This window comes from Astyanax mexicanus, chromosome 22, assembly GCF_023375975.1.
Source record: "Astyanax mexicanus isolate ESR-SI-001 chromosome 22, AstMex3_surface, whole genome shotgun sequence".
NCBI lineage: Eukaryota > Metazoa > Chordata > Actinopteri > Characiformes > Acestrorhamphidae > Astyanax > Astyanax mexicanus.
The window spans coordinates 10,493,191-10,512,450 of NC_064429.1; the positions used below are offsets into that span (position 1 = coordinate 10,493,191).

General features: G+C 40.2%; 1 protein-coding gene across 1 annotated transcript in view; it reads left to right on the forward strand.

Moving 5' to 3' along the window:
• Positions 1-19,260, forward strand: part of LOC103024614 (E3 ubiquitin-protein ligase rnf213-alpha-like) — an 87,853-nt gene that overhangs the window by 11,062 nt on the left and 57,531 nt on the right. Inside the window, exons 7-11 of the mRNA XM_049470847.1 lie at positions 2,054-2,247; positions 2,705-2,860; positions 6,306-9,872; positions 9,960-10,096; positions 16,160-16,258. Of these exons, the coding sequence (XP_049326804.1) occupies positions 2,054-2,247; positions 2,705-2,860; positions 6,306-9,872; positions 9,960-10,096; positions 16,160-16,258 (4,153 nt within the window). The remainder of the gene's footprint in view (positions 1-2,053; positions 2,248-2,704; positions 2,861-6,305; positions 9,873-9,959; positions 10,097-16,159; positions 16,259-19,260) is intronic.

Consider the following 19,260-nt stretch of genomic DNA (forward strand, 5'->3'; position numbering starts at 1 on the left):
TAAGCCACAGCCTAGCGCCCGCCCCCTGGCACTGCTCCCCCTACAGGACTGGATGTTTCACGTTTCACATACAAAAACCCATTCAGAAACCCAAAAGAATATATATTACATGGTTATTATTTTATATATATATATATATATATATATATATATATATATATATATATATATATATATATATATATATATATTAAAATATATATAATAACTACTTAAATGTGACACAACTTTCTGTAAGTACCATATAAAACACTGTGTAACTAACAGAACTTTCTGCTTAATAAAGGAGTAAAAGGACTGTAAAAGAGAGCAGAGCTTATTTCTCTGGTTTTACTCAGTTCTTACCATGTAGTTCAACAAATAAGCACTTCAAAAAGAACAACATACAACTTCAAAACAAAACAGAACTGTTTACTGTTTATTATTTATCTCTTTTTTGACACAACCAAGCATGCATTACTGAACTTATATATATATACAATGAAAGCTGAGGACAGCTTTTATTGGGGTAAGCAGCTTGCGGGCAGGAGCTTGCCTTCGCCCCCTTGACCCTTCCAAGCCACTTCAAATTTTCTATTTCTCTGATCTTACTATGTATAGGTACATGTTTGAGTAAAATGAACACTGTTATTTTATTCTATAAACTACTGACAACATTTCTCCCAAATACTAAATAAAAATATTGTAATTTAGAGCAGAAAATGAGAAATGGTCAAAATAATGAAAAAGATGCTTTAGTGCTTTCAGATCTCAAATAATGCAAACAAAAGCAGTTAATATTAATTTAGAAACAACTATAATAATGTTTTAAGATTTCAGAAATCAATATTTGGTAGTTTTAATAACCCTGATTTTTAAGCAGTTTTAATTTATATATATAAGTTAAATATATATATATATATAGACCTTATTCTACAAATTATGTTTAAAAAGGGGGTAAATACACATATTCAACACTTTATTCTTATGGTATACTTTTTCACCCTTAAACCTTGTAACATGCTCTAATGTCTTTAAACATATGGCCAAGTATTCCATTCCTGTGCTGTCTTCCTAGTGAAGAATTCCACTCTATAAACCTTAAATTCATTTTTAGGGATTTCTCAGTCAAATAAATAGAGACTGATTAAAATGAACAGTATTGGTACTTATCATCATGTTACTGGGGTTAGTACCTCACACTTACCTGGTTATTAGCTAGAACCTGTGAGGTATATCAGGGTAAGGAGACTATATTGGTACTTATCATCATGTTACTGGGGTTAGTACCTCACACTTACCTGGTTATTACCTAGAACCTGTGAGATATTTCAGTGTAATTAAATTGAACTGTCTGGTTCTTACCATCTTGTTAACCAACATAATTACCTAGTACTTTGGACTTTGTACCACCCATGTACCTGTTTATTACCTAGTTCCATTTCAGTGTAATTAGGCAAGACTTTCCTGGTACTTACCATCTTGTTACCCAAAATAATTACTTAGTACTTCCGAGTTTGTACCTCACTATTACCTGGTTAATACCTAGAACTTAGGGTACTGTAAAAGAAAGCGTTACCGGATAGTCAGGTAAAGCAGGGTCAATACTGGTAAACAGGAGCATACAAGGTTACACATAAAGGTTGGAGTCGAGGTACACAAAAAAAGGGTAATACACGGCGATCAGACAAAGCAAGAAAACGCGTTGTAATGCAGGAAGTACCTGGCCCACCAGGTGTTAATACTAGGCGAATTACTTCCTGAAGGTGTCACATCTATGGTCACGTGACTGTGAGAGTCACAGAGTGGTGCATTCTGTGTATTTTAGTCTTGTGACTGGGAATCACAGTTAGAGCTGAGAGTGGTGGAGACAGGTGGATTTTAGCACCAGGCAAGACAGAGGGATAACAGATTTATCTGAATAAAATATCTTCCTTTAACTTACATTAAAAGTTCGAATTTGGAACAAGGTAAACAAGAATATTTAACAGTATTCTAGGCTCATGATCATATAACATCATATATATAATAAATATTTACGTTATAAGTGCTTCTGATTATACTTTTTGAACAGGAAAATCGTTGTATGTGAAAAATCTTGTCAGAATATCAGAAGAAAAGCTGAAAGATGAGGGATTTACTCACAAAACTATAAGGATAAGTGAGTCACATCTGAGGACTGAAAACATCGCCAAACAGCTGCAGCAGTACGAGGACAAGCCCATGGATAAAGTCCCGAGAATCTTTCACTTTGACATTCCCCCTGTGGTCAGTATTTTTAATTTGTGGTGTATACATAACTGAATAAATAGCTAGATTTGTTTATTTTTTGTTAATTCGTATATATGCACTGAGGTTTTTGGTCACTGAAAAAAAGCTTTTTGCAAATGATCTCCAATTAAACTTTTTTATTCAGTGCTGTTGTGTTGGAATAAAATAAAAAACAGAGGGAGGAAAATCTCCATGCTCCAACTATCTGAATATCTGTGACGGGGTCTTTATTCATTAAATGACTAGAAATTTAAAGCTTGTCATGCAAAGTAAAATGAATTCTAGATACATTTCTTAAAATCTCTTAGATCTTAAATTTCTTAAACTTAGTTCAAAATGTGCTTAATTAAGAATTCATAATCAAACAATAATTTACAAAAAGTAAATATAGTTAGTTTATGACAGTATTCTAAATAGTATACTAAATAGAAAATATGTCCTAATTCTGTTTCAGGTGTCCAAAGGACTGTACACCTTCCTTGTTCAGCTGTTTGTACTGAGATGCTTCCAGAGCCCTGACGGTGACATCTGGAGGTGCAATGACTCCCACATCTATTTGGTGGAATACACAAAAAGAAAGCACAGGAAATGTGATCAGCACAGCCCTGAGGTAAGTCTCATAACATCATTTTGCATGTATAATGTAAAAATTATTAATTTATAGTTAATTAGTTACTTAACCAAAACATGAGTATAATTCTGTTTATTTATTAGGAAATTAGTGTTATAGAGCATTTTACAAGCACAAAGGAGAAAGCTAAATAATATTTACATAGTCTGTTTGGAGTAATAAATCATTTTAAAGGGATATATTTTAAGTACAAACGATACATGATGCTTCTAGCCTATAGGGTTGGGCGATGTCTCCTTAATTGGCATATGACGATGTTTACAGTAAAACATCGCAATGGACAATGATATCGTTGGGGTGGGGCCCTTTAAGAGGCAGGTGCGCTGACTTCTGTACATTCCTATTTTAAGAGCACATAGGAAACTGCGCCATCACGCTGTGAAGATAAACCAGCAATGTTGTTTTATTCTTTATTCTGTTTATTGTTTATGGAAAAACTAGGTTTGCAACACTAAATATTAATCAAGCAATCGGTTATTTACACTGGAGGGGGACCCTCATTTACAATGCCACTGAGAATTTACAGTTTAAAAGGGATTAAAAATATTTTTCAAAAATTAGAAATAAAACTGACATTTACTATAGACGAATAAAATATATACGTAAAAAAGGAAAAATAGGACACTTTAAAAAGATCATAAAAATTGATACATAAAAAAATAAAGAATTTATTTCTTATAAAGAAAAAAATAATTTGATCAATAAAATAATACAAATATTTAAAATGAATAAAAAAATAATTAATGTAAAATAAAAACTCATTTAAAACACAATCAAAGGCTTTCTAATAGTGCGCAGAATAGTATCAGTTTCAGTTAGTTTCAGTTTCAAACAATTGAAACAGCTCACCAAAACCTCAAGCTATCCTTTATATTTGACAATATTTGATATAATTTACAGGTCCACACTTATCTTAATTTATTTAACTAAACTGAGTTTATATTATTTGTTGCCTCGCGCTGAATTCAGCTCCGCACTGCGAAAGAGAGAGAGAGAGAGAGCGCAGCGCGGTGCATTTTGCCTGATTTCTCTTGATTGAATATAAATATGTGAATTTAATACCATTTAATACCATACATTTTACTACACTTGATAGGACCTTATTTATTATTTTTTTATTTTTTTTTGCAATGCTGCGCACGCTTTCAAGCTCCTCTGGGTGCCTGCGGCATTTTAAAGCGCTGGACGAGATTTTAGTGAATGAATTAATATATTTAATATTTTAATAAATTTGCCCTGGGGATAAGAAACGAACGCTAAAATATAGCTTTTCAAATGTTTTAAGGTTTATATACTTGATGTGCAGCACCAGATGCCAGGGTGATGCTTTATTTTTCATATATAAAAAAAAAAATTAAGTGAATTTCAGTTACATAATAGCAAAGTGAAATAAACTAAATTTATGTCCAGTCAGAGTTCTTTTCTCTTTTAATTTGTCATTTCAAAAACTCCAGCTATTGAGTGACAATAAGCATCTGTTAAAATTCTGCTATATTAAGCTACAGTTATTAAGTCTGTGTACTAAACGTAAATATAAATCCTTATAACTGTATGATCCAGCTGTTAAACTGTTATATTGATACCATTTTAACGTTTTTCGTTTCTATGTTTTGAAATTCGTTAGATTATATTTTTGTCAACATTTTGGGTTTATTTTCGTTTGTTATTTTTCTAATAAAAATAGAAATTACATAATTTATTTTCTTTTGATTTTTTTTTTTACAGGGCGATTAACAAAAGTAACCCAATAGTTACTTTTACTGGTAACTAGTTACTTTTATAGTGGAGTAACTCTGTTAGTAAGTGGAGAAGTAACTATAACTAATTACTTTTTCAAAGTAACGTGCCCAACACTGGTTGACAATCAGCAAGTTTCCTGACGCACAACCAGCAGGCTTATTCTATCTGCGTGAATAACATGAAATGTTTAAAATGAATACAGACATGTAGAAAAAAAACGAAGACAAGCTGTAACCTAGATATAAATAATAATATCCTTATAATAACAGAATAATAATGAATAATATAATAATATGCCAAATAGGCATATTTGTAGCATTAGGGTATTTTAATTTTCATCCCTGACTCTAAATCATTTAAGTTATATACCTGATTTGATCATTTTCCATACAATCCCTGCTAAAGATTTAGGTGAAGGAGACCTAAAGAAGGTCAGTGCATGTTTCTGGAAAAACAAAAAAGTGGGCGTGGCATTGCGATGGTTGGTCATAAATGACGATGATATCGTCCATCGGCACAAACCCTACTAGCCTATAGCTGTTCCTCATCCTCTGTAATGCAGTGTATTAGTTATAAACATGCTACTGGACAAATAGTCACAAAATTGTAAAGTGTGTTGCATTTGGTTCACATCAAACAATTATGTAAATTAATTCCCCAATTATTTAGTCTGATTCCAATCTACACCCACATCCAATGTCTTTATATTGTAAACATTATATACATTTTGACTTGTCAGGGGGGCACAATGATATCATATTCATATCACTATTGATCATACCAATATTTCCTAAATATATATAATGCTATCAGAAAGATGCTTGGTTTTGGAAGCCAAAACTTATAATTGAAATTACAATGCCCCATTTTAGCAGATTAACAAATATTGTTATAAAGATTTTCATTTATTTTGCCACCTTTTTTTACCAATGCATGAGAAAGTACCTAAATTAATTTTCATTCTTCTTTTTAAGTTTTTTTTTTACAATTTTAAAATGACTAAACATGGTTTAAAACACTGGAGAGAACATTAAAGGGACAATTAAGATTTTAAATCTGCTGATATTTTGTGAGTAATCATGGAAAATCTATTGTGTTTGGGCACTTTGAGACACAGAGACTTTGAATTGACTAGCAATTCACAATCTCTGCCCATCATCTTTGCAAGGCGTGTTGTGATGTTCATTGCTATCTTACACCCCTTTGACAGTCTATGTTCTCACCTTACACCTGAGCCGTTAAAATAGCTTCAGAGTTTACAAATATATCTGCACTGATGGGCGTGGTGGTCTGGAAATGACGTATGTTCAGGAAAATTTCTGGGGTATTGCTATCTTGGCACCGGAAAACACAGGAGACGTCCATATCTATCGTGGCTACACATGTGCATGTACACCCCCGCTCGTTACACATACATAAGGACGTGCTGTAGCATGCAAACCCAACTTTTGTATCAACAATAAACAGAATACAACATGAAGTAAGATTGCTGTTCACGTAAATAAGCTGCTCACACACCTACAGCATAAAGAAAGTTTCCTCTGCTGAGAAGTGCAGAAGCATTGCACATCTACCAAACTGTATTCCAGCTCACAACTGTGTTAGCTAGTACAGCTTCCTATAAGGTACATTTAAATTTGAATTCCCTCTCTAGGTTTACCAAATTTTTTTTTTTTACTCCCAGATTTCATTTCAGATGGAAGAAACGTTTCTTGAAATGTTCCCGTGTGTGAAATGCCTGTCACCTGAGGAAACTCAAACATATCTAGAGCAAGGAGGGTCAGGTGATGAAGAAAATCAACTAATGGATCATTCAGAATTCATTAGTGAAGCCTTTCAGCGTACATATCAGTACTTCAAAAGATACAGATCAAATCAAGTCGAGGGCTTCACTTTCTCATCTGAATCCCCTGAAGATTCACCAAAGGAATGGCTGGAGTGTCTTTTACAGTTCTGTGACATCAAGAATCCTTCTTGGGGAGAACTGAGGAATTTCACACACTTTCTCAACAGCCAACTAAAGAAATGTGAACAGTCCGTATTCTGTAGTGAGTTTTTAAAAGATGATCTGAAAGGTTTCAAGACCTTTGTGGTTAAATTCATGATCACAATGTCCAAGGATTTCTCCATGCGCTCACTTAAAACATCTGATGACAGTGATGATACAGAGGAAGAAGCAGCAGAAGACGACACTGTTCTGAGTGAATTTCAGCTCAGGAGACGTTGGGAACAGCAGGCTCATCCATACATCTTGTTCAACCATGATAAAAACTCCATGACATTTTTAGGATTCCACATTCCAGAACCTAAAGTCCCCATTCTACTAGCTAGATTCCACGTTGGCTATCTAGATGCTATTGATCCTCGAACTAAAACAATAGTGGAAAAGAATATCATTGATAGTCAACTGTTTGCCCAGTTAAAGGAACAAGGAGTACCGTTTAACATTGGCTTTGAAACGCTGGATCGCGACAAGCAGCTTGATACTATAAGCAAAGTCCTTGGAGTAGAGAATGTGAAAGACCCAGATGATACCTATCAGCTGACATTAGATAACGTCATGAAAATGCTGGCCATTCATCTCCGATTTGAGTCTGACATTCCCGTAATAATCATGGGTGAAACAGGATGTGGAAAGACTCGGCTGGTTCAATTCATGTGTGATTTGATGCGATCAGGGAGGCAAATTCAAAACCTGATTGTGGTGCGGGTCCATGGCGGCACAACATCAGAGATTATTTACAAGAAAGTGAGAGATGCCATTGAAATCGCAAAGAAAAATGAAAAGCATGACCTGGACACGGTGCTGTTTTTTGATGAAGCGAACACAACAGAGGCTGTAAATGCAATCAAGGAGGTGATCTGTGACAAGTCAGTCAATGGAGAAGAAATCGATGCACCTCGCCTTAAGATCATTGCTGCATGCAATCCCTACAGAAAACACTCGAAGGAGGCCATAGAGCAACTGGAACGCGCTGGATTGGGATACAGGGTTCGGTGTGAGAACACAGAGGAGAAACTTGGCCAAATACCAATGAGACAGCTTGTCTACAGAGTTCAGCCTCTACCCCCGAGTCTGACGCCCCTCGTGTGGGACTTTGGAAAGCTAAATGAGCAAACACAGGAGCTCTACATCACACAGATGGTTAAGACATTCTTTCGTAAAGAGAAACTTCCTAATGAACACCAGCTTTTGTTCACAAAGGTGATCTCTGTGTCTCAGAAGCACATGATGGAGTTAAAGGATGAATGCAGGATGGTCAGTCTCAGAGATATAGAGCGCTGCATGAAAACGGTCATGTGGTTTTATCATCAGAAAGAGACTTTATTTCCTGAAATTGACAGAATCAGAGGAGAGAAAGGAACTGTGGACGATCTGGTCCGAGCTCTCATTCTTGCAGTAGGAGTTTGCTATTCAGCATCGCTGGAGAACCGAGAGGCGTTCCTGAACAGAGTTTCAGATGCATTTTCTCCGTCCTGCGCTGACATTCACACAGAGATCGATCTTTGCAAAAAAGCATTCATTTCGAATGTGGACTGTCCCACGAAAGTGGCAAAGAATGATGCTCTTATGGAAAATGTTTTCATGATGGTTGTGTGCATGAACTTAAGAATTCCTTTGTTCCTGGTTGGAAAACCTGGAAGCTCAAAATCTTTGTCCAAAACAATCGCTGCTCATGCGATGCAGGGCAAGGCCTCCCAAAATGACCTTTTCAAAGAATACAAGCAGGCACAGCTGGCCTCATTTCAGTGTAGCCCACACTCGTCTCCTGATGGCATCGTCTCAGTATTCAGGCAATGTGCACAGTTTCAGAAAGGCAAAAATCTGGATGAGTATGTCTCTGTTGTTGTGCTTGATGAAATTGGATTAGCAGAGGACTCTCCAAAAATGCCTCTGAAGACATTACATCCTCTGCTTGAATATGGATGTATTGATGATGAACATGCAGAGGACTTCAAAAAAGTTGGATTTATTGGAATTTCCAACTGGTCACTGGATCCAGCGAAAATGAACCGTGGGATTTTAGTTCTGCGAACGTCTCCTGAATCAGAAGATCTAGAAAACACAGCTAAAGACATTTGTTCAAGTGATAATGAAAACATCAACACAGAGATGAAATTTTTAATTCCCACACTGACCAAGTTTTACTTAAGAGTGCTCAACGAACAGACCAGTGAATTCTTTGGACTCAGAGACTTCTACAGTCTTGTGAAGTTAATTGTGTCCTACGCTACAGAAGCAAATGGAAGACCATGCAATGAAGATCTAACAAGGGCTGTGCAACGGAATTTTGAAGGTTTGGACTCTATAGATGTTCTGAACATTTTCTGGGAAGTTCTTAAAGACAAAACACAGAAATGTGACACAATCTCCCTGCTGAGAGAAAACCTTGATATGGAAACTTCAGGCTTCGCATCCAGGTACCTTCTACTCCCAACAATCAATCATGCTGCTCTTCAGATTCTGAAAACTCAGAAGATTATTAATGAGAACAATACTGAAGTCATTTTTGGATCAGGATTTCCACGGGACGAAGAGTACTCTCAGGTTTGCCGCACTGTAAACAGAGTAAAGACCTGCATGGAGACTGGAAGATCAGTTGTCCTACTAAATATTCAGAGCCTTTATGAGAGCCTCTATGATGCTCTGAATCAGTGTTATGTTAAACTAGGGGGGAGTTACTATGTTGACCTTGGGCTTGGATCTCATCGAGTGAAGTGCAGAGTCAAGGATGAATTTCGACTAATTGTCATTGAAGAGAAAAGCACAGTGTATGAACAGTTTCCTACACCACTGCTGAACCGACTGGAGAAACACTGCTTGGAGATCAGTAATATACTTCCAGAGCACGCTAAACAAATGCAAGCTGAACTGGAACGCTGGCTCGACTCGTTTGTGACAAACAGTTTAACTGATATTTACCAGTCCGAAGAACATCTGAACATCTCCAGGAAAAAACATGACATTATAGTCGGATATACAGAAGATATATGTGCATCAGTACTTCTGCAGTGCTGTCCAGAGATTGTGCAACAGGAACTGGATGCTGAAATGAGAGAAGAAACTCTCGAAAAAGCAAAAGAAATGCTTCTTCAGTGTGCAACTCCAGACTCAGTGCTGAGAGCAACAAAGTACATGAAGAATTCTGAGAAATTGCTACAGGTGTATTTTGCAGTGCAACCACACGGCAGCCTGATCGAGATGCTGAAAAAATACAGGGAGACCAACAATGAAGGAATATCTATTGAGGTATGCATAACACATACATAATAAATATTGTTTGTAGATCATAAATGCTTTAACCATTTTTAATACATTTGTTTGAATGGTGTACAGGTATCTACGTATTCTCGACTCCTCAATAAGAGAGATGTGGAACAAATCAATAAGGAACTTGACATTTGTGAAGATCATTCCTGTCTGTTTCTACTTGATGAATTTTACACAGAGCAGTCGTTTTCCCAAACAGTCAGGTAATACTTTTTACTGGACAACAGAGCTTAGTGTTCCTCATAATATTATTTATTTTAGTTACTTATTTTAACTACATTTCAAAGACTTTAAATTATGAGACAATATGATAGACTGAACATAGTAATGTAGTTTAGATGTGGTAAATACAGTGGTGTGAAAAAGTATTTGCCCCTACACATTTCTTTTGTTTTTGCTTTTTTTGTCGTATAGATATTTTAATGATTACCAAACTAACTTTAGTATCAGACAAGACCTGAGTAAATATAAAAAACACTAAATTATGATTTTATTTATTAAGGGAAAAATCTATCCAAACCAATCGAGCCCTGTGTAAAAATTGTTTGCCCCCTAAATGTAATAACTTGGTTGTTCACTTGTGGCCGCAACAACTGCAATCAAGCTTTACCGATAACTGGCAACAAGTTTTTTACATCTCTGTGGAGGAATTTAGTTCCACTCTTCTTTGTTTTAATTCAGACACATTGAAGGATTTTCCAACATGAAACGTCCTGTTTAAGATCATCCACAGCATCTCAGTGCTTACTGCAGTAACACGCAGACAGTCATCTGTTATCAGTAAAAGTTTTTTTTTCTTTTTTCATGACCTGAATTGACTGTATTTATGTTTCTTTGGTCGCAAAACCTGAACTAAAATGCAGCAATATCCGGGTGAAGTAGAGTTTAGATTCTCTGCCTGAACCGATGCCCTACCCGAACTTGTGTTGGTTTGGGCCAAGATTTCTCATCAATTTTGTCGGACTTGGGTCAGTCTCAAGAAAATGGTCTGTGGTGTAGAAGTGTGTTTATAATAGTTTATTGGGCGGGCTCAGGCAGGACATGGGCTCAGTCCAGGTCGGGCTAGATTTTACAACATTGTCCAGATTTTGCTGTGGTTGGGTTCCCCATGTGTGGAGAGTGCGCATTACTTCACGGTAGAGCTTAGATTCGGACCAGAATATCCAGCCTGACCCGGCACGAGTCTGTGAACTTTCTGCAAGAGTCCCGATCCAAAATAGACTTAAAACTAAAAATATTATTTGAAAGGGAGAACTATAAATTGCACTTAGAACTAAAAATGTGCTGCAACACTTACCGCCAGCAGAGTTTCATACAATGATAATAATAAACATTTGCTAGTATTTCCCCATGCCCTTGACTGAAAGAGAAGGAAAAAGGAAGGGGGGCGAACTCAGATGATTGGGCAGGAGTTCGGGGCAGCTTCGCTGGAAAAGCATGAAGCTGAACCCCCAAAAAGTTTGATCATAAGTTCGAGTACGGCAAGAAGATTGTGAGCAGGACTGTAGCTGTGGTAGGCTTGGGATCTTGGCCTTGGGAGAGCCTTAGGCTGCGCTGATTCGAGCTGGTGAATTTATGTGTATGATTTGAGGGTAAGGTTACTTAATCTAGGATAGTGAGATCTGTCAGACAGATTTACATAAGTAGAAGGGAGGAAATGGTAAGATGTTGGCGTGAAGGGAGAGACGTAACCTGCACAGGGCATAGAATACAGTAAGACAGAATATGAGAAGCGAAGAGGGTGCTGATTGCGAGGCTCTCGTTGATGTCTCTGATGAACAGAGAATAGGTGGTGGTTGGAAAGGGTGAAGAGATTGTAGTAGCAGTTGAGGAAGAATTGAGGCAGAGATAATTAAGGCAGAGAGGTAAAAGGAAGAACAGGTAAGAACAAATGCTGGCAAGATGATGAAGGCAGTGTGGAGGTCTCGGGAGAGAGTGAGGTGTTTTGAGGTGCTGCCAGCCTATCCGAATATGGAGTGTAATGGAATAACAGCATAGAGGATGAGGTCCAGGGAGTCAGAATCGGTTCAAGTGGAGTATGGTGTCAAACGACTTGTGGAGTGATGCGCGTGGTGTAGTTTAAAGGCCCCAAGAGAAGGCCACTGCTCCGCGTCGCATAGCAGGTGTGACCAATGAAGGTAGACAGGGTGCCCATGGCAGTCCAACTTGACCCAGGATAGTGATGAGAAGTAGGTCGATGATCGTTCGGAGGACAAAGATCATGGCGAAGATGATCATAGACAAAGACAATGAAGGCAATGACGGTGACAATGACGGGTAGATGAAGACGAAGACGGCACTAAAGGTAATTAGTGCGTTAATGAAGGCAGTGATGATGATGGCGACAATGGCTATGGTGACAAAGGCAATGATTGTGATTATGGCGAAGGTAAGGACGATGAAGGTGGCGCAGATGGCGCGACGATGGCAAAGGTGATGCTGACGATGTTGTCGATCATGGCGACAATGACGCCGATTGAAGTTAGATGACGAGGGGAGGAGTTGGATGATGAGGAATTAGAGAGAGAGAGAGAGAAGTTGGATCACGAGGGGAGGAGTTGGATGATGGAGGGGGGGTTGGATGGCGAGGAGAGAAGTTGGATGATGAGGAATTAGAGAGAGAGAGAGAGAAGTTGGATCACGAGGGGAGGAGTTGGATGATGGAGGGGGGGTTGGATGGCGAGGAGAGAAGTTGGATGATGAGGAATTAGAGAGAGAGAGAGAAGTTGGATGATGAGGAATTAGAGAGAGAGAGAGAGAAGTTGGATCACGAGGGGAAGAGTTGGATGATGGAGGGGGGTTTGGATGGCGAGGAGAGAAGTTGGATGATGAGGAATTAGAGAGAGAGAGAGAAGTTGGATGATGAGGAATTAGAGAGAGAGAGAGAGAAGTTGGATCACGAGGGGAGGAGTTGGATGATGGAGGGGGGGTTGGATGACGAGGGGAGAAGTTGGATGATGAGGAATTAGAGAGAGAGAAGTTGGATGACGAGGGGAGGAGTTGGATGGTGATGAGGAGAGAGAGAGGCGGAGCCACAGCCGGAGGGGGAAAACGGGCCGCGGGAGTTGGTGGTCCGGGTGAAAGAACGCCGCGGAACCGAAGTTCCAACTGTAAACCAGAGACAGCTATGAACCAATACGGCGAGCCACCGGAGGGGAGCAGGCAGCGGCGACACAGATACAGAGAGGTCTGGTAGAGCAGCGGGGGCGCCCGTAACGACGAGGGTGCCGGGAAAGGCAGCGGCGGTGACGCTGGGTGGGGAAGCGGCAGTGACGCCTTGTGGGGCAGCGGCGGTGACGCCGGGTGGGGCAGCGGAGAGGGAGAGAAAGCAGTCACTGAAGTCTGAGGTCGACCTTGTGGGAGTGGCCAGATCGGGCCGAGGAGCCAAGAGAGGAGACGCCAGCCGTGGCAGTTGGGAAAACACGCCATCACCAGGGAATGCGCCGGGAGCAGTGGCGGTGGACGAGCTGGGGTGGAAGGGAACGGCCGGTGGCAGGAGATATACAGGTGAAGGACCACCGCGGGTCAGGTAAGGAGCGGAAGCCAACACCACATGCGAGGTTGTTCGACACGCAGGTAGAGAGGAGTGGGAGGAGTAAGGGTGTGGATCAAACTCCCAAATTTACGTTATAAAACGTAAAAATATTAATGTTTATTAATAATAATAAACACTGTATGGAACTTCAGTGGTGGGAAATGCAGCAGCGTGCGGTGTCATTCAGCATGAAGATCCCTTGAAGCCCTTCTCTCGCTTACTCTGCTGCTCTGGAAGCTCGAATGATTAGCTGAACATCATCTTACCAAGTAGTACAGAAAAGTTTGTTTGTTTGTTCATGGGATGGGCTTTGCCCTTTATTAACCATACGATCAGCGAAACAGCCTTGATAGATCTACAAACAGCCCCTGTGGTGAGGAGGCATCAGGTCAGCATGACCTTTAATTATTTGAACGATTACATTTATTTATTCATTTATTGTTTTTGTTTTTTTTGTAAATCCTGAAGACATTGCATATAGAAAGCCATACTGCCTGCTGTGACTGGCATCTGAAAGCAGTAATATCTCCACTTACCAGACGTAGACCTTAGACCACGTTTTGGCGCGTCATCGTGCATCATAAATCTCTACGATGCACATTGCTACATTTTTGACTCACGATGCATTGTTCCATGATGTATTGTTACACCCCTATTAACTCTTGTGTGATCTTAACATTCTGTTTACTCCCCTAGTCCAACGGGTTAAAAATGACCCACCCTACCAAAGCCCCAAAATAAAGCAGCCTAATTAAATTTTTTATCCTCCAAATTTGTTTCTCCAGTATGATTTTTTGAATGGCTGGTGTGATGAACAGGAGAAAGGTGGATGGGATGAAATGTGCTGCACATGAGCAGCTGAACACACTGTTGGCCCTGGAGTCATTCTGATGATGTTTGATGCTGTGTGTATTAGAGAGAGTGTGTTTTCTGGTGTTTAAATGCTTTTATAATTCATGGGTCAAAAATGACCCGTAAGACAATCTTTGTACCCTAGTGCTGCACAGCCTACATGGAAACATAACTAAAAACTAAAAACTAAAAACTAAAAATCACTCTTTCTAATGATGGGGTGCCATTAGGAAAAGTCTTACAATTTCAAGTTGGAAAAAAATAGTTTAAGGTATTTTTTCTGCAACTAAACATGCTAGTGGGTCACTTTTGAGCCACACGACAACACAAGGGTTTACAAGCAAAAAAAAAAAGAGGGGCAAAGTCAGGTCTGCCAAAAAAAAGGGGGAGGGGGGTGTCGGGGGGGGGGGGGAGAATAGAAAAGCAAAATTTAACCAGTCCCACCCAATTTTTCCCGGAAGGCTGGGGAGCCTTCCAGCCCAGGCTAGGGGCTCTACTGACCTTGGGGAGGCTGAGTCAGGAACATACCCAGGAAGCATGCAGGGAGAGAACAGAGGTAGCAGTTGTGTTTGTGTTCTTTGTTGTGTTGCGGTGGGTGATTTCCGTCATGCTTGTTAGTTTTTGCAACCCGTGTGGTGTTAAGCAACTTTTCCCCCTAGCCATGTGCTTGTGTTGACAGCTTGCGCGCATATGCCCCCTAGCCATGTGCTCGGGCCAGCTGTCAAACCCACCCCACTGGCTTGCTGCACGCTTAACCTCCCGGTTACCGCAGCTGGTAGGATTCCATCACTGGTGGCCGAAGTCCTGGAGATCATCAAGATGTTGTTTTTGATGTTAGTTGGTAAATGTGAGACGGGTGGTTGTGGTGTGTTTGATGTTAGTTGGTAAATGTGAGACGGGTGGTTGTGGTGTGTTTGATGTTAGTTGGTAAATGTGAGACGGGTGGTTGTGGTGTGTTTGATGTTAGTTGGTAAATGTGAGACGGGTGGTTGTGTTGTTTTTGATGTTAGTTGGTAAATGTGAGACGGGTGGTTGTGTTGTTTTTGATGTTAGTTGGTAAATGTGAGACGGGTGGTTGTGGTGTGTTTGATGTTAGTTGGTAAATGTGAGACGGGTGGTTGTGGTGTGTCTGATGTTAGTTGGGAAATGTGAGACAGGCGGTTGTGTTGTTTTTGATGTTAGTTGGTAAATGTGAGACGGGTGGTTGTGGTGTGTTTGATGTTAGTTGGTAAATGTGAGACGGGTGGTTGTGGTGTGTTTGATGTTAGTTGGTAAATGTGAGACGGGTGGTTGTGGTGTGTTTGATGTTAGTTGGTAAATGTGAGACGGGTGGTTGTGTTGTGTTTGATGTTAGTTGGTAAATGTGAGACGGGTGGTTATGTTGTGTTTGATGTTAGTTGGTAAATGTGAGACGAAATTTAGACTTTATAATCTTTTCCAGACTCTGATAGATGATCAATAACTTTTTCTCATCTGTTGTTGAGTTTCTTCAGATGGGGGTTTAATAATAATGTGTTTTTGAGATCTTTTATCTGCTTCATGTTGTCAGAAAGGTTCTATTTAAGTGATTTCTTGATTCTACAGGTCTGGCAGTAATCAGGCCTGGTTGTGGTTAGTAGTGAAATTAAACTCAGCTTTTCAAAATTTGATTAATCACAGTTAATTTATGGTGGGCAAACACTTTTTCATACATGGCTAGATTGGTGTGGATAGTTTTTTTCTTTTTATAAATGAAAACATTTAAAAAGTGCTTTTTTAATATTTGCTTAGGTTAATTTTGTCTGATATTAGTTAAGTATGACAAAAATGCAAAAACAAATGAAATCTGTGGGGGGCAAATACATTTTCATGACACTGTATGTTTTATGCTTTATTCTAGTGAATTCCTCCGCTCTGATGTAAGAGGACGCAAGCTGCTGATACTGCAGACTTTCTTTGATGAACCGAAAAAAAGTCAGCGACTTCTCTTCTGTGTGAGGTAAAAAGAAAACATTTTAATTAAAAAACTGTCACACGAAACCAGGGTAAGGATCCAAAAGCAGGTTTATTTTCCAACAAAAACAAAATCCAGGCAGACAGTAGCAGACGGGCAAACCAAAAAATCAAAGTCAAAAAACGTGAGCAAGGATACAGTAATCACGATAGACAGAGTATATAAACGCTTCGAAGTGCTAGGTAAACCAGACAAGACGTCGCACCAGAATCCACGTGAGACGCCAATATATACACAGAGTAATAAACAATAGAACGCAGGTGTGCAGGAGCTAAAACAGAGGCGAGAGTGACCTCCTGAGGCGTGGGGGTGCAACACCTGGCTCATCAGTAACATCACCCCCCACCTGACGGTCGGCCCCGGCTGACCTCACGATACCGCGCCAAGGACGACCCCTGGGACATGGAGCAGGGCGATCGGGGTGCTCGTGGTGAAAATCCTCAATTAATGAAGGGTCGAGGATATCACCCGCAGGAACCCACGACCGTTCCTCGGTTCTGTAACCCTCCCAATGGACCAGGTAGAAAAGCTGGCGTCCCCGGCGCATAGAGTCTAGCAAGGTGTGAACGCTGTATGCCGGGGCCCCATCGATGTCAAGTGGAGGGGGAGGTTCCGAAAAAGACCCAGGGTCCTGAGAAAAAGGAGAAACAGGTTTAAGCAAGGACACATGAAAGGTAGGAGAAATGCGATACTGGGATGGTAGTTCTAAACGGTATGACACTGGGGTGACTTGCTTGACAATCTTAAATGGTCCAATAAAACGTGGACCTAACTTCTTTGAAGGCAACTTGAGTTTCAAGTCCAGAGTGGATAACCAGACCCTGTCCTATGTGGAACCGTGGAGTAGGCCCCCTCCGCCGATCTGCTTGGGTCTTCATCCTTCGAACGGCTCGTTGTCGCCTGACATGGGCCTCCTCCCAGGTCTGACTCCTGTTCTTCCACTCATCCACTGCTGGCACATTACTGGGTTCAGCATCTAGAGGAAGAAATGGGGGCTGGAACCCTAAAACACACTGAAAAGGGGTCCAGTAGATGAGCTAATCAGTGAGTTTTGGGCATATTCTGCCCAGGGAAGAAAGATGCTCCAATCATGTTGATTACGGTGGCAGTACGAACGCAGAAAATGTCCAATTTCTTGATTAAGTCTTGTCGTTCGTAATCTGACGACTCTTAAGGCCTCCCTTAAAGGGAAGCCTTGGGCTAGCTTAAAATAGACTCTTAAGAGGTTATCTAGTCATGCATCACTACAAAGCTTTAAAATCAAAAGAAAGAAGATAAACATCAGACGAGTGCCTTGAGTTAAAGAAAGGAGAAGACGAAGTTCTTCAAGTTTTCTAAGATGATTCTTTATTGTTCTTCAGTCAGGAGAATTCAGTCTTCTGATGGTACAAGCTTCAGTCTTCTGATAATACAGAGGAATACACACACTTTTATACAGTATTTGGGTGAACAAAGGTGGGGGCTTTTAGCTCCACTTTCCCGTGGGAGCTTGGGCACTCTTCTCGTGAGAGAAAGCTGACCTTGAGCAACGTCTGGGCTTTTCAGCTGAAGTCAGACAAAACCCAAGGTCGCCTCAACCAGCACCTCACGCCTTGGTACAGACTGTACAGGCCTCAGAGAAAGGGTCAGACACCTGTTTTAACAGAACTTAGTGAACTCTAGACTTTTTATCCAAACATACTATTATAAAGGTAATATAGCATATATTGATCACCAATTTAGGGCCCACATTCCCCCCTTGCGTGGGATTTATCCCACGCATCAATTGTGGTGGGATTGGTTAAGTTATTTGCTGTTATCTAGTAAATAAAGATCAAGTTTTGAACTAAGTTTTAACATTTTTAAGGTGCAGGTTCCGTGCTATTTATAAGTCCCAAGCCCATATCAAGCCATGCTGATCCGACACGATTTGCATGCAAAAATGCGAGCAAATATGACAGAGTAGTAGGAAATACATGATTATACATAGCATCTATAACACCAAAACAGATGAATAAATGATGGTGTAACTACAAAAGGTATGAAGACTCACATATACAAATGGATTACATATGATATATAAATTGAATAGCATATATGGTTTAAGTTCCATATTAATATATTGTCCACTAGGAGGGTCAGACAGGTCCAAATTACACATCTCCAGTATTGAGATGGTCTTGTCACAAAATTGACATAAGTATCTTAATTAGAAACCCCACATTCCCCTTTTTCTCCTCGCTGGTAACTGGCGACTAATCGAGCATAGAGCGGCACGTCAAACATGGCACCAGGCAAAGCGACCCAACGTGACCCCACATGCAGCAGCGTACCCCAAGAACCAAGGGTTAAGGCAAACCACCCTGGAACAAAGTCAAGGATGGCCAACCCCCCCTAGAACCAAAGGCGCATTACTGATGAGGGAGTACCAACGTCATGTGGTGGCTTCCCGGAAAAACTACCTCATAGGTCCCCTATGGGATTGTGTAGCGTTACCAAGACAATGCACAGTCAAGAGGCTCCGCTTCACGCCTCTTCAGAGGATGTTGGGAATGCGAGCAGAGAAAAAGTATAACCCAGAAATAAGCCTAGGCAATAAAGTGCCAATTAAGCCTGTCCCCCCTTGCGCACAATACACATATGTAACTGTGAAACATTTCACCAAACAGTGAAAGGCACTCTTATAAAAAATAAAAACACACAATCAATTAAGATGGAGCATTGGGACAAAAATGCAAAGGGTGCTCGATTAAGTAGTCCACAGAGTTGGAGAAGAAATGCAAAGATCAAGAAACGAGTACAAAGTTCAAATCCAGAAAACAGGAAGTAGCAAAAAAAAGGTAAAACGATGGTCTTCCGCCTTTTGTGACTTTACGCCACGTAGAAAGGCACGGTGCAGGTCAAGGGAGAGGTTACTAGCACTTCACCCTGACCTGTAGTCTCCAGGGAAAGGGTCGAAGGACATAAAATGACAAGTCAGTCCGACATTAGAAGAATAAGGAAACGTG